Below are 16,738 nucleotides of genomic sequence, written 5' to 3' on the forward strand. Positions count from 1 at the left end.
TTCCGAGATAACTAATGCACTGTCCTCGGAAGGTTTGGGGGGGTGACACTCAGGTGCAGGTGTTCGAAAATACGAACACCTGCAATTTTAACGCTTCACGAATCGTGAAAACGAGATAAATTTTTAGGTTATATATTCAACACAATAACACCTGAAATTTTTCTATCATTTATATAAAAACGTTTAATACATAAACAGTTTATTGTATGTTATTATGTAATAAATAAAAGAAATTATATTTGAAGTTATTGGTATCTATTTTTTTAACGGAATTTCATATTTACCTTGTCTTCATAGAGTATGTAATTGCTTATACATTATGTGTGTAATAATCTAGTGGGACATGGCAAAAGTTTTTGTTCATGACACGCAGTTTGTGTGAAGGTGTTTCTCCGTTCCATGACGGTACAAGTGGCTCCTCAGCGTTGATGGTTTGGCAAGGTATGAGTTTTTTTTTATAGTCTTCTTCTTCTTGATAGTAAAGGCAGTTTGCATGAAGGGTTTGTCCTCCCGATGACTGCACCAGTACAGATGTTGGGAGAGGCTTTTATGTTGAGGATGATAAGAGTTTCAAAAGTGCTTGTTGCGTTGTGGTGTAGACAGAGGAGCGGCGACTAAAACAGAGGTGTGTGTTAGAGGGAGACTTGCCGCACCGTAGGGCGGTGTGTTGTGTTTATGGCGTCAGCTGATCCTTGGTGCTGCGACGAGGCAGTTGTTGTCTGTGTTTAGCTGTTGGTGGCGCCAGGTATAAATGTGGCGCGGGTCAGATGTGACCCAGTTTGTTGGTCGACTGGAGATATTTAGCCAGTGCTTTGACTATTTGTCCTGTAACGAGTGGTCACCGCCTCCTAATATATTCTCGATGGTAAAGGGTATTTTAAGTGCGATAAGTACTTGTTTGAAATTTACTCTGGCACTATAATGTCGGAAGCAGTGAAGGAGATAGTGTTCGACTGTTTCAGGCACCTGACAGTGGGTGCAGAGTTCGTTGATGTCTGTTCTGTACTTTTAGCTGTGTGCTGCTAGTTTGGTGTCCCAGCCTTAATCTGGTCATCGCTATATCAATTTCTCTGCTTTTATATCTGACATGTTTCCAAGTTTCCCATTTCTTTTTAATGAACCCATAGTACAAAGGTGAGCATGACGTTTTCCATTTCGTCGCAAAATCTTGGGTGATGGTATTTTTGAAGGCTCCTTTACGTGCAACATGGGGAATTGGATGACGGATAATGTGAGGCGTGTTATGCATTGCTTTGGCTAGTTGATCTACTAGTTCATTATGGAGAATACCACAATGCGCTGGGACCCATTGGATAGAGGTATCATAATCGATCAATCGATGTTCATGAAGAAGTTGAAGACATGGGTAAACAAACTCCTTGCACGTTGTTGAAGAGTATGTAATTGCTTGAATCGCACTCTTGGAGTCACTGCAGATTGTGTATGTCCCGATTGGTAGTGTTGTGATTATTTGGAGAGCTTAATATAAGGCATATAATTCAGCTGTGAAAACAGATAGTTGGTTTGGTAACCGCCATCCCTGCTTGAGATGATATTCCGGTATTATTTTTTTATAGTCAAACTTGATGATGCATTTGGCGTCAATGGCTGGATATTATGTTGATGTTTGGTTTACGTTTTCTGTGTAAGATTGTCACGGGTGGTCACTTTATGTGAATAGGTCAATTGTGGTATTTAGCCAGTGCTCTGACTACGTAGCATTTTATGTTGTTTTAAGAGATCTCCTTCCGTTAATATGGACGCGCTTTGAGAATGATAAGTTCTTCTTTGAAATTGGTTCTGAGATGTGTGAAGCATAGCAGGGGATAATGTTTAATTGTCTCTGGAACACGACAGTGGATGCAAATGTTCATTTATGTCTGTCCTGTATTTAGCAGTGTGCTGCTAGTGTAGTGTGTTCTTACCTTTTTCTGTTGATTGTAATATATATGTTTCTCTATTTTAATGCGTGGCGTGTGTCTAAGTTTCAATGATCTTGTTTATGGTTCCATATGATGTTAAAGAGCATGCTGTTGCCCATTTAGTTGTAAAGTTTTGGGTGATGGTGGATATTAGGGAACCCTCAATGAATATAGATACACCGAAAGGTATATCCCGCCTCTCAGTGTGAGAAAAAACTCCCACATTACCCATAAATTGTTAATGCAACAGGTAGAAATCACTTGCTTCTGGTTGTGTTCATTCCATTATAAATAAATACATTAGTTAGTCTTAAAAGAGACTGAAAATTATGACTTTACTCTAGAAAACAGGATTAATTTCCCCACGTCGTCACAAAATCTAATAAAATGAATCTACTAAATTAGTTATATAGTCAATAAAGATTTGACATCAAACCCATTACTCCTTCCGAATCTTAATGAAAATAAGTTGATTATGACGCCGATGCAGGAGGAGGAAACCCTTTGTTGTTGGAGAAACTTGAGCTGCGACATATCATGCCTTACACAATGCAGAAAATTACTCCAGAAAGCAGCGTGACTTACATTAGTCACTATGTGTTCCCAAGACTTGACAACACTAAGGAAAGTGCAGAATTCGGTTTTTTCTAATAGTGCATAATTTTTGGCCATTAATATGTATCTAGGATTAAATCGTTACAATGCAGGAAAACACCCGAAAGGATAAAGTATATTCATTAATAATTACCTAACTTTCATGTGTAACACCTGTTACTTTACACGTTATCGTCAGTTTTTACGGTGTAACTTGTTGGCAGGTAAATTGTGACCGCATGACACATCAGTTGAGCTGGTACATCCCAGTACCCATGGACACCATTAACATCTGTCCAGTACGGGAGTACAGATGACCGAGGGTGTCTGATGTTGGACGACCAGCCAACACTATCGAATCATCTGAGGCCGTTTTAAATTATAACTAAACACATTTGTAGCAGTACTACTAACTATTTTATTTCAGTTTAGTAAATAAATTTATATAAAAACCGTTTCATTACGGTGTGATAAACTGAATTATGAACCTCCAAAATGTGTGAAGGGAAATTTACTGGTGATAATAAATTATAAAAATACAGTCAATTCACAAGTAATAAATAAGTAATAAATGCAATTAAATGCAATCTCTTGAATTAATAATCAAATCAATCCCCGTTAGATTTCCCACACTCGGCATATACATATATTGAGAGATTACTTTAGTCCTGGACTATGCTCAGGACTGAGGTATATGTGCTGGTTGGTCACTATAGTGGTGGTCCTAATGGCCCTTCCTGGGACTGATAGGCATTAAGCATAACACCAAACCAGTTAGGGCTCCTTCCGTGCAAAATAGGGCATTGGGCATGTGTGATGCGTGCATTGTGGCGTGCATTTCTTCTACTAATTCATCCACATTTTCACTGTATACGCTCTGTAAATTTAGATAATTCACTCCAGAAAGTTCATTAAGGCTGCAAAATGTAGACCAAAGTCAATCGGCTGATACTTTATTTCTTCTTCTCTGCATAGGCGCTCAAGATACTTAACTTTAATGCTTAGATAACTTCCCTGTCTGGTATTGCAGGGGAAAGCGAGTGTTTGGTATTCACAAGACTAGCCTCGTCTTAAAGAGGGTTTCAGACCAAATGAGGCTTGCCTTGTCTTGGTTGAGGGTGGGGGGGGGGGGGGGAGAGGAGGTTCTACGATGCTATCCTAGTCATGGCACCCCCATCACCCCGGTGAAAGAAATTTAGAGGGTGGGACTCCATGAGGCTTGCCTAAGTCTTGGGGTCAGGGAGTCCATGAGACTAGCCTAGTAGTAGGAGGAAGGGGGTCCACGAGGCTTGCCTAAACTCGCAAAGTTAACATGGCCACTCAAACTCTTACCGTATGATGCGACTGTTATTCATCAACTAGTTTAGCCTACTCAGCTGATGCTCATTAGTATTGAAAAGCGTATGTTTTAAGTAGTTTTATTCCCAATTTATAGGCTTACATCCCGGGGGTACACATTTAGGAGCATTAAGTGAATGCAAAGCTGTCTTACTGTTCAAGAAGATATGCACATATGACCTCGGTAGAAACGCAATTCAATATTGCAGCTTCTGTAATATGTTCAACAAACTTCAGAGTACAGTATATACGAATCATTTATGTTGCATCGGCTACAGCTGTTGCGTTTATCGTGGTTGATTGGTGATTGTAGCTAGACGACAATTCATCTTGAGTTACAACTAGCGTAATACCACCATTCAAGACTAAATAAACACAGTCGTCACTCGTGGGAATGGCTACAGTTTATGGCGTCAATGACACCTTAATAATCGCAGGAGTCAAGTAAAATCTAACCGTTTATAGAAGGTAACGACTGTTTATACAAGACACCTTCTGTTTATTCTAGACTGCTCCTCTATATACGAGACAACTGTTTATGGTTCTACTCAAACTTGTAATCGAGACATGCATATCGTAGATTTTCTTGCGCCTGGCGTAGGCACGTGTAGTGTTCAAGGTCTTCAGGTAAACTACAGTCTCCAAACCGGACGAGAAACCAGGAGGGTATGAGCAGGTTGGCCTCCACTGGTCCCAGTCGCTAGGCGGTCGTCTTCCCTCCTGGGTTGTCGTCCTCACTGTTAGGACTTTCTTAATCAGCCAGATGTATATTACCACCTCCCCCCCCCCCTCGGGGCTCACCAACAGGTGTTTTGCTCAGTCAACGCGACATAAGAACGAGAGAATAAAAGAATAAAGAGAATTGCAGAAGGCCAATTGGTCCATACGAGGCCACTTTTATGGATAAGTGGCCTCGTATGGACCCACGACCCGAGTAGCCTCACGCCCACTGCCCCAGGTCAAGATAATGGCTTCATCTGTTTGTTGTTGTTTTAGATTCAGCTACTCAGAACAAAAAGTTCCAAGTAGCACGGGCTATGGTGAGCCCGTAATGGACTTACCTGCCACAGGAGCGGGGCTGTAACTGGGCTTCATCTTCCTTGTCCTAGTTATAAATGAGTTTCTATTCATCCCATATTTTAATTGATGTAGTAGACAGATTTTTCAGCCTAAGCTGGAGTGTGAGTCAAGGTTATGATAGGGATCTTTTTCTTTTGGAATCAACGAGGTGTAGTGGTGATATGTAACATCATCCCTCTTTAATCTTGTGCTGCACCGTGCAGTTAGTTGGTTGACGTCGCTCTCGCTCGCAGACAGCGTTCTGGTCCTTAGTGTAGTCCTGTCCTTTCTCTCTCTCTCTTTCTCTCTGTCTCTCTCTCTCTCTCTCTCTCTCTCTCTCTCTCTCTCTCTCTCTCTCTCTCTCTCTCTCTCTCTCTCTCTCTCTCCCTCCCTCTCCCTCCCTCTCCCTCCTCCACAGTGTGACACCAGACACCAGGATACGTTCAAGCCAAAATGTCAGACAGTGGACCCGCTAAAGGTTACTATTTTTTTTACAAAGGATGCAAAGCCTCGCTAATGTAAGATTGCCATTTATTTTGCGTCTTACAACGGATCCTTTTTATCAAGTTATTAACTGTTTACGAAGAACAGGAGATGTCTTGTTCACTCCTTACTCTTTCTTATCTATCTTCGTCGTATAGTAGATAAGATAAGTGGCTCTCTATGTAAAGGTGGCAGCAGTAGAGGAATACGTAAGTGAACAACACTTTGGTGAACTGGTTTATTGTTGATATTTATCAGAGCCCTCTGTGCTAATCATCTAATCCTTCACAAAAAAAATAACACGCCCTAGATTGAATTGACAATCAACTGTGTCCTTATGAAACGTGTATACCATTAAGTCATCAGTAATTACTTATATTATAATTATCAGCGTAAATAATATATAAAGTAATAATAATGTATAGAAAGCTACATATATGTCTGAATTACATAATTACATATGTTTTATTTCTTAGTATTAAAGCTCAACTTTAACATTACATATAGATGAGAAATATAAACGAATTCTTGAATTTGTATGGGGCCAAACGCAAGGCTCGCCTTTTGGTTGCCTGGACGCGTATGGGACCAAGCGTGTGCCTCGTCCTGCTTGGATACTAACCAGTTTTGGCACAAACAAATATCTAGTTCTAAACTTTGGCCAACATAGTTGGTTCCTAAAGTCATGATTCAGCAACCCTCATCAACTTCGGGACTTCCCCGAAGACAAAAACAAGTCGTCTACGAATTGGATAATTTGTTGCCAAAACCTTCAGAGTCCAGAAAACAGTAACACTTTGGGTTGTTGGCAGCATTTGCATAAATTAGTGACAGGATAATGTATCAAGAGATCGTATAATGAATTGTATTCGATAAAATACAGGTTAAAAAGTCAAATATTCCAAGTGTGGCACAGTTCGAACAGGTCTGGAAATTGAAGTACCATCTTCAGCTAGAATTGCATTGCTAAAGACCGCTTTTTCCCATTTTCTGTCAGTGTTCGGCAAATTTCTAATTCCCACGAGGTTTTACGAGGTTTTAAGGAGTGCCATAGCATACTGTGGTCAGATTACTACCCTGTAAGTGACTTACGTGTATTACAGCACAGGCTGCAAAAGCCATCAAGGAGCAAAAAGTGAAGACGTCTCGACCCCCGTGCGCAGCGCCGCCTTCTTGCTGACTGACTACTAGCTGGCTCCGGAGGACCAACAGCCTGTCCTCGCTCATTACTTCCTCGCGTCTCCTGACGACGTTTTCCCCCTTGTACTTCCTGACCGCGGCGTGTGCTACCGGAGGCATGGAGAAGATCCCCGAGCAAACACCCCCACGGTAGGTGAAGACTTTCTCTCAAGGTCTTGTATTTTCCTGGAATCATTTTGGGCTGCGCAAAGCTCGGAGTGTCACACGTTATACAAAGTGGATCAAGAGTGGCAAGTTTTTTCCTGCTGCAAATGATAGTACGATGAGTGTTGAAACTGGATGAAATAGTGTGATTTCGCTCACTAGACACGATGATTCACAGGTGATGGAAAGAAATAGTTGTTTCGATCGCGTGAAGCCTTATTTTTCCTGATTAATGTAATAGAAAAGGATTTACAAGATGTTGTTGATTGAGGGTCGACGACGATTTAGGAATCGGATGCGCCTAGCTAACAACTACTCGCGTGATTCATGAAACGATGGTTATATATCGTGACTTTGTGATAATTATTTGTTTGCAAATAACATCAGATATCTATTTTTTGACGTGTTTAATTTGTGCAATTTGCCTTTTAGCTTTCGTTAATAGTGTGTGACCAGTTAGAAGTGGGGGTCAACAAGTGTAACATTGTTAGAAGCCTTACATGTCGGACAGTACTCAAAGCAATTACCCAACACTTAGCTATTGTTATCGTTATTTGGTGAAGATTTTTTTTATACAGCTACGCTAAGAACAGTTACATTTTTTATAATTTACATAGTTACAGAAAATGTGAATTTTACAGTTACAGAAAATGTGAATTTTACAGTTACAGAAAATGTGAATTTTACAGTTACAGAAAATGTGAATTTTACAGTTACAGAAAATGTGAATTTTATAGTTACAGAAAATGTGAATTTTATAGTTACAGAAAATGTGAATTTTATAGTTACAGAAAACATATTTTTATTTAGTACAAAAGTGTTCGATTTTGTCCTAAGACTCAAAGCTCCTTTAAGAGTCGCGGCTCACAATCATCTGATGAAATCCAACAGAAGCCTCGTGTGTATAAATGAAAAACAAGAGAAATTCCTAGCGTCCAGTCTTTGAACTGTCACCCAATTGCATTCAGATTACAGGTTGTTATTATATTATGTGTACATAATATATGTGTGTAAATCACGAAAATTAACACGTGATGAAAAATGTGACAGTGTCAGACCACGGAGGAAGAATTGAAACAGGAATTTCCTTAAGTACTTTCGTATTTAATAATTCTGAATCGGATCCTTCTGAAGATGTATTATTAAATACGAAAGTACTTAAGGAAATTCCTGTTTCAATCCTTCCTTCGTGGTCTGACACACACACACACATATATATATATATATATATACATATATATATATATATATATATATATATATATATATATATATATATATATATATATATATATATATAAAATATATATATACTAGGCTGTTGTTTGTGAGGTGTTAAGTGTTGCAGCGATGATAGTGTTGCTTCCCCGTGTTGCAGCCTGTTTGTGTCCTGTATAGGTGTTTCGTCCTTATAGTGTATAAAATACTGCGCCACCAACATAGCAATCGTCTGCTACTTGTTACCGCCGCCACATCCTGACTCATTTATATAGAAAACTATAATTTATATATGATTACAAAATAATTCCGTATATTTTGAATTCCCACGAAGGTAACATTGGGACAGGTGGTCCTCTGAAACAATTCACGCCCCCGACCTTATGTCACGTTGAGTCTTCTTGGGCAGACTGAAACAATGACTAATATTCCATTCACCTGTACTGTATGGGTCTCGAACCCTGGACCCCCTCGCGTGTCAGGCCGTAGCTCTATCATGGGACTGTATTCGAGACCCAGGTGACTGGAATGTTTACTCCCACGGAAGTGTGGATGGCAGTTTATATGACTGATAGCTGGAGAAAACTGACACTGTCTCGCAGCGTCGTCGCAAGTCTGGTTGACTGGACCGTCAACCATGAGTCCTGGTCAAAACCCGGGCCGTGCCAGTACGGATCCTCGGAACCATCCCAAGGTATAGTTTATGAAGAAGATAAACGAGTACGTGGGTGAAGCATTTACAGCGTTGTGGTTCGAACAAAAGTCGTCTTGTTCGAGAAGTGTTCGGATGTTATCAGTTGTGAGTCGTGTGTAAATCGTTTTTCATTTATAAACAAAGGGGTTTAGCGGGTGGATGGAATAGACTTTGGCCTTTGTTCATGAGGACTGAGGACGGGTTGATATGTGCTTGATCCACATACTGCAAATACCAATAATTGGCAACAGAACCTAATCATGTAACCTAAATTAAGCCTAACTATTCATCACATTGCAGAATGTAATATTATATTTGAGAGAAAAGAACAAATTAATTTTAAACACGTTAAAATTAATATTATATATATATATATATATATATATATATATATATATATATATATATATATATATATATATATATATATATATATGCGGAAAATCCACAGAGAAATATGAAATGAGGTGAACGTTTCGGCTTTGTTAAAGCCTTTGTCAACACCAGACTGACTCAAATATATATATATATATATATATATATATATATATATATATATATATATATATATATATATATATATATATATATATATAATATTATTAATTTTAACGTATATCAGTATACAAATAAATGTATTTTATTAACAAAATGTATTCGTAGATCTGAAATACAATACTGTTGATGTCCGTTTACTTTATTTTTTGTTTTACTTTATATATTTTTTTACTTTTATTTTTTTGTTACTTTATTTTTTAAACTTGATTAAGTATTTGAAGTTTACGAAGAAATTGGCTGGTTGCCTGCATGTGGGGTCGTTAGCTAGCAGCTCCAATAATCTGACCAGCCGGTTTAGTTAGCCGGCCACTCCCACAGTCGGGCCAGCCTCGGCCACTCCCACAGTCGGGCCAGCCTCGGCCACTCCCACAGTCGGGCCAGCCTCGGCCACTGCCACAGTCGGGCCAGCCGGCCAATCCCACAGTCGGGCCAGCCGGCCACTCCCACAGTCGGGCCAGCCGGCCACTCCCACAGTCGGGCCAGCCGGCCACTCCCACAGTCGGGCCAGCCGGCCACTCCCACAGTCGGGCCAGCCGGCCAATCGATGAGCCTTGGTATATTTCAGTACTAAAAGAGGTTCCTGGTTGCTGTAGAGTCTCTCTCTTCCACCCCGTTCTTCTTCTCCTCTCCTGTCTCCTCTATCCTTCCCTCTCCACTTTTCTCCCCCCGCATCCCCCTCTCTACTCTCTTTCCCTATCTTCTCAACATAAACCCCCCCTCTCTTCTTCCCCTCTCTCTCACCCCCCCCCTCCCCCCATTAAAACCGGCAAACGTCGGGAGTATTCGTTAAAATTCTACGGTTTTCACAACCCATGATTTTATTTCAGACTTCATTACAATTCCAAAGGGGCTCAATTAAATTGCCGATATTTCTTAAAGCATGGCACATGGGCCGACCCTGACTGACCTATGATGTTCCCATATGCCACATGCTCCATGTGTGTGTGTGTACATTTGGTAAGTTTATCCGCTAGACAGTCTCTCATAGATATATAGATTAATGTGCCAGAGGGAATGGCGGAGGATTGTATTGAGACTATATGGGATGGATCAGAGATAAATCACATTGAAATATAAATCAAAAACCAAACTACCATCTCCCTATTCTATCCACCCCCCCCCCCCACCCCCCACAGTTCCCTTCCGCACCCCCTTCTCTCTCCCCCCAACCTAGCACCGTCTCTCTCTCTCTCGCTCTCTCTCTCTCTCTCTCTCTCTCTCTCTCTCTCTCTCTCTCTCTCTCTCTCTCTCTCTCTCTCTCTCTCCTCTCTCTCTCTCTCTCTCTCTCTCTCTCCCCTACCTAGCACCCCCTCCCTTGTCCCCACAAGAATTTTTTTTTGTCTGGGGGACCTTGAACAGTGTTTTGGAGGAGTGGTCAAGCTGCCCACCACCTGCTGAACTGGATATTATGTTGACATATTGCCTCTTAAGCAAGATGCTGACCCCGGGACCATTGTGACCCCGGGGCTACTGTGACCCCGGGGCTACTGTGACCCCGGGGCTACTGTGACCCCGGGGCTACTGTGACCCCGGGCAACTGTGACCCCAGGAACATTGTGACCCCAGGAACATTGTGACCCCGGGACCATTGTGACCCCGGGGCCACTGTGACCCCGGGGTCACTGTGACCCCGGGGCTACTGTGACCCGGGGCCACTGTGACCCCGGGAACATTGTGACCCCGGGAACATTGTGACCCCGGGAACATTGTGACCCCAGGAACATTGTGACCCCGGGACCATTGTGACCCCGGGGCTACTGTGACCCCGGGGCCACTGTGACCCCGGGGTCACTGTGACCCCGGGGCTACTGTGACCCCGGGGCCACTGTGACTCCGGGGCCACTGTGACCCCGGGGCTACTGTGACCCCGGGGCTACTGTGACCCCGGGGCTACTGTGACCCCGGGCAACTGTGACCCCGAGAACATTGTGACCCCAGGAACATTGTGACCCTGGGACCATTGTGACCCCGGGACCATTGTGACCCCGGGACCATTGTGACCCCGGGGCTACTGTGACCCCGGGGCTACTGTGACCCCGGGGCTACTGTGACCCCGGGGCCACTGTGACTCCGGGGCCACTGTGACCCCGGGGCCGCTGTGACCCCGGGGCCACTGTGACCCCGGGACCACTGTGACCCCGGGACCACTGTGACCCCGGGACCATTGTGACCCCCGGGACCACTGTGACCCCGTGACCATTGTGACCCCGGGACCATTGTGACCCCGGGACCATTGTGACCCCGGGGCTACTGTGACCCCGGGGCTACTGTGACCCCGGGCTACTGTGACCCCGGGGCTACTGTGACCCTGGGACCATTGTGACCCCGGGGCTACTGTGACCCCGGGCTACTGTGACCCCGAGGCCACTGTGACCCCGGGACCACTGTGACCCCAGGGCCACTGGGACCCCAGGACCACTGTGACCCCGGGACCACTGTGACCCCAGGACCACTGGGACCGGTGTAGAGATTATCACGCCCCCTTACGACTCGGGTTTCAACCTCGAAATTTGCAATTTACTTTCATATATAAATATTGTCTTAGATGATGTGTGACACTATATTAGTGGTGGTTGGAAGGTGGTGAGATCATCTCTACGCGGAAACAGTTACAATGCATAAACTAGGAGTTAACACCACACACAGAGATCACACTAACGTGATGCATCAAATGAACAAATATCTAAGTAAGTTCCAGTAAGTTCAGTAGAACTTCGGTTTCAACCCTTTTACCCTGTCGTAGCTCAGTCGATTAAGGCAGTGTCTGGGATGCTCCCTGACGCAGGTTCGAATCCTCGTCACGGCCCTTGTGGATTTGTTCATTAGGAGTTAACACACTAATTGCTGGACAGTTTGTAATAATGTGTTGGTCAGTTGGAGCTGTGTGTGGTACGTGGGTGTGCGTACCTGTCCTCCCAGTGAGCAGGTGGGAGGGGGGAGTAGAGGTGCGACGTCTCCCTCCCAGAGTGTGAGAGTGGGAGCGCATCTCTCCCATGTTAATGAGGGTGTGCAGCCAGTCATGTCATCCATCAACCTAGAAACGTCGTGTTTGTATTCAAGAGCGCCGACAAAAATAAAGATATTATCCTCTATATGGGCTGGTGAGCATTTCACTCCTGTGTGTGTGTGTGTACTCACCTAGTTGTACTCACCTATTTGTGCTTGCGGGGGTTGAGCTCTGGCTCTTTGGCTCCGCCTCTCAACCGTCACTCTACTGGTGTACAGATTCCTGAACTTCTCAAGCCCCATCATATCTTCATTTGAAACTGTGTATGTGGCCATACTGGACACATACACAGCATGTGTATGTGTCCAGTATCACAGGTCAAAACTGTGATACTGTGTGTTACTGTGATGTATGGGTCAAAACTGTGTGAAAAAGATACTGATCAAAACCCTCTTTTGTGGCCCTGATCAATACCCAGAGCCTGATACCTGATCAACCAGGCTGTGATTCATGCGTCAGGCTGCGAGCAGCCACGTCCAACAACCTAGTTGACCAGTCCAGCAACCAGGGAAATGGTCGGGGACCGGGCCGCGGGGATGATGAACCCCGAAATCATCGCAAGATAACCACATGGTGTCCTATCTCCTCGAGTCCTCCCATGTTAAATAGTTTGTCTTACGTGTGGTCAGGTTATCTTGAGATGATTTCGGGGCTTAGCGTTCCCCCGGCCCGGTCCTCGATCAGGCCTCCTTTTTGTTACACCCCCTGGAAGCAGCCCGTTGCAGTTGTCTAACTTCCGGGTACCTATTTACTACTAGGTTAACAGGCGCATCAGAGTGAAAGAAACTGTCCATTTGTTACCGCCTCCGCTGGGGATCGAACCTGGAACCTTAGGACTACGAATCCCAAGCGCTGTCCACTCAGCCGTCAGGTCCCCTGCCTGTAATCGCACTGACCAGGCCAGGTCAATGCGATTATAATTACTTATATACTCTTGCCAATTTGTGATTGCAATACCTACTGTATACGGACTAACCTATTTGTGATAACCTACTTTATATTTCTTGTGATCTACAATGGTTTACCTGACCTCCGTCTGCCCATGTATCGTATTTAGTCGTGAAGTTCATCAGTCTCCGTGGTGTAGTGGTAAGACACTCGCCTGGCGTTCCGCGAGCGCTTTGTCATGGGTTCGTATCCTGGCCGGGGAGGATTTACTGAGCGCAAATCCTTAACTGTAGCTTCTGTTTAACGCAACAGTAAAATGGGTACTTGGTTGTAACAACGATTCTTCGCGGCGGGGATCGTATTCCAGGGACCTGCCCGAAACGCTACGCGTACTAGTGGTTCTACAAGAATGTAACAACTCTTGTATATATCTCAAAAAAAAGTTTTAATACTATATTCACATGCAGGCGAGGAGTCACAATAACGTGGCTGAAATATGTTGACCAGACCACACACTAGAAAGTGAAGAGACGACGACGTTTCGGTCCGTCCTGCACCATTCTCAATCAACTTGATAATGGTCCAGAACGGACCGAAACATCGTCGTCCCTTCACTTTTTTAGTGTGTGGTCTGGTCAATGCTATATTCACACGTCACTAAATACCTGTATATCTCTTCAGAGCTAATATAGCTCTATAGGGTTGCATTACTCTATTGAGTAAGTCTATCACTATAGAGCTGGTATGTACTAACGCTGGTATCTCTAAAGTATATGCCTATACCTTCCCATAGAGGTATTAAACCTATAGAGGTGATAGAGGGGGCATAAGAGCTAGAGCTCGCTTCCCCAGAGTCACTAGTAGTCAAGTACCTGTTGACATATTCCTTCAGTGCAGGCGATGAGTCACAATAACGTGGCTGAAGTATGTTGACCAGACCACACACTAGAAGGTGAAGGGACGACGACGTTTCGGTCCGTCCTGGACCATTTTCAAGTCGATTGTGAGAATGGTCACAATCGACTTGAGAATGGTCCAGGACGGACCGAAACGTCGTCGTCCCTTCAATTTCTAGTGTGTGGTCTGGTCAACATATTCCTTCAGTACTGTCTCAGGATCTTCAAGCTTAGAGCTGATGATATATATGCTTTATATATGTGCTTTATATATGCTTACATATATGGTTTATATATGCTTTATATGTGCTTTATATGTGCTTTATATATGCTTTATATATATGCTTACATATGTGCTTTTCTGCATTTCCTCCTTTATAGCTCAATGCCAAGCTAAAGCTGGCCCAGAATTGCCTTGTTGGATGTTACAGCTTCCTCTATATCGTGTTCTGGAGACAGTAAGTTGCAATTCTTGCAAGATCCTTCTCTTCTTTATCTTGTCACTCAACCCTTATGAGGTCTCTGCTCTCCTCAGTTCCATTACAGCCACGTCTCTCTCCTCAACTTCACAAGTCCAAGTCTTGCCATTTCTTGCAACAGTTTGCAATCTTCTGTTATTAGTAGCCTAATGGTCTGCCATCTCAGGGTCGGGAGGTCTGTGAGACACTATCAATGTCTCCGATAGGTCAAGGGTAGACAGTCCTCAAAATGAAACTCACAACACTGGACCAACTAGCTGCATGGCGCCTATTTACTGCTAGTAAACCGGGTTATCGGGTATTTGAAAACTTATATCTCTCGACCTGTCCGGGATTCGAACCCAGAACCATTTGTTTGTGAGCCGGCTGCCCTACTTATTGGGCAACAGGTCACCCTTAATTATGTGTGTGAAATTGAGAAAAGGTGAGGAAACACGAGGTCAGACACGCATATGCACATCAGCGAGGGAGTGAAGTCATTCACCACGCCCTTTGGCCGCCGTCTGCCACCTGCACCAACGTCCGCAGTACGTGAGGCTTGCTCCTTCCTCCTGCAGGCATCCGCGTTCCGTGCTCACACCGAGGGACTCAGGCGAGGGACTTACGCAAGGGGCTCCCTAGAGGGCGCTCGCATGAGTGACTCACGCAAGCAAGGCCGCCAGGGAAGTTATGCACCATCACTTCAAGGGAAAGCGTTACGGATGAGGTGTGAGGCAAAGGTGGGTACACAAGTTGCCAGCCATGCACGCCACACGCCTTGTAAGGATGTTCCTGTCATAGATATGCTCGTCAAGCAGAATACCTGACACTCAGCACATCTGGTAAGGTCGTGCCTATCAAGCGTGTCATCCCTTGGGAAGGGTTTTTGAGGCGGGCAATCAGACCTGCGCACCACTTACGGGCTATTCATGCCCGTGCCACCTTTTGGGTGGCTTAATCTTCGTCAATCAATCAGACCTGCGCGCTCTATGAGTTCAAGTATGTTTATTGAGACAAGAAAAAATACATCTCAAAGGGATAGAGTAGCTTAGGCTATTTCTACCCTCAGGTTCCATGAGACCTCAGGATCATCCCCTTGCCAAACTCCTCTGTTTCAACCTCAAAATTCCTGAGGTTTTAGTAAAGCAACGTAACATTGACGTTTGTTGATCACTGGTACTTATAGATTACAGGAGGGGGGGGGAGTTGCTTAGGTTCATATATTTCTGGTAGGGCAAAACAATTGCATTTTTAAGTGTCAAATCGTGAGAACGAAGCACGAAACGAAACCATTTCAATATCCCAGGTGTGTGAGGACATTATTGGAGGCATCTAGAGAATGGAACAAATAAGCAAAACGTACACACACACACACTGCACACAATTCTCTTTGCAAAACAAATTATGTAGAACAAAAAATAAATATGCTGGAGATGAAAACAAAATTGTACTTTGTTAATATTGAGTGCATGTTGGTGTCGGTGTGGTGAGGAGTGTGGATACACAGCCAAGCCTCGCCTCACACTGCGCCTCACACAATCCCCTCAATGCTGCGTTGAGGTCTTTCATAAGTATCTTTTTCTCATGTTCAATGTTTTTCGCAGCAACTCCTGCATGCTTTGTAGCCTATTTTCTTTCATGATTTTGTTCCAAGCAACAGCCTAGTGGACCAAACTCTCACAAGTCTAGCCTGGCCTCGGGCCGGGCTTGGGAAGTAGAAGAACTCCCAGAACCCCATCAACCAGGTTCGTATCCTCCAACTAGAGAAAGAAAGACAAATAGGAGAGATAAGCAAAGGTGTAAGAGCCTAATACATGCGCAAGACTAATTAAATATAATTCCATATCCTATCTTGATAGGCCTGGAGAGCTACTAGCATCGTGTACCCTAGCGTCCGCAGTACGTGAGGCTTGCTCCTGCCTCCTGCAGGCACCGCGCCCCGTGCTCGCGCCAAGCATGTTCTTTCATTAGATAAATATCACTTCCGGCGAGGATGGAGCAATACACTCAGCTTTCTAGATCAACCCGCCGTTTATATCCGCAGACCTTGACGGTGGAAGGCGGACAGGTGCAGGCTGGAGTAACCTGCACGGGCCTGTAATCTAGAATAGTTTTCCATTGAGAACTTAAATCGTTCCAGTTTTCTATTTGCGTGTTAAACAGTTTTGTATAAAATATACAATTTTACCTTTCCGCATGAGAAAATCCTGTTTTTATATATATTATTAAGTCAAGCTGGTGTCCAAACTAGGATATACAAGACATGTTTTATTTTATTT

General features: G+C 43.8%; 1 protein-coding gene across 2 annotated transcripts in view; it reads left to right on the forward strand.

The window, feature by feature from the left end:
• The window catches only part of LOC123774331 (proton channel OtopLc), a 219,099-nt gene that overhangs the window by 69,751 nt on the left and 132,610 nt on the right, over nucleotides 1–16,738 (forward strand). Inside the window, exon 1 of one of the 2 annotated variants that reach the window (XM_069322035.1) lies at nucleotides 6,598–6,725. The exons of the other annotated variant lie outside the window; for it this stretch is intronic. Coding sequence (XP_069178136.1) covers nucleotides 6,694–6,725 — 32 coding nt within the window. The 5' untranslated portion in view covers nucleotides 6,598–6,693. Of the gene's footprint in view, nucleotides 1–6,597; nucleotides 6,726–16,738 lie in introns of those variants that run through there. 2 annotated transcript variants of the gene reach the window in all.

This window comes from Procambarus clarkii, chromosome 10 (genome assembly GCF_040958095.1).
Source record: "Procambarus clarkii isolate CNS0578487 chromosome 10, FALCON_Pclarkii_2.0, whole genome shotgun sequence".
Classification (NCBI taxonomy): Eukaryota; Metazoa; Arthropoda; class Malacostraca; order Decapoda; family Cambaridae; genus Procambarus; species Procambarus clarkii.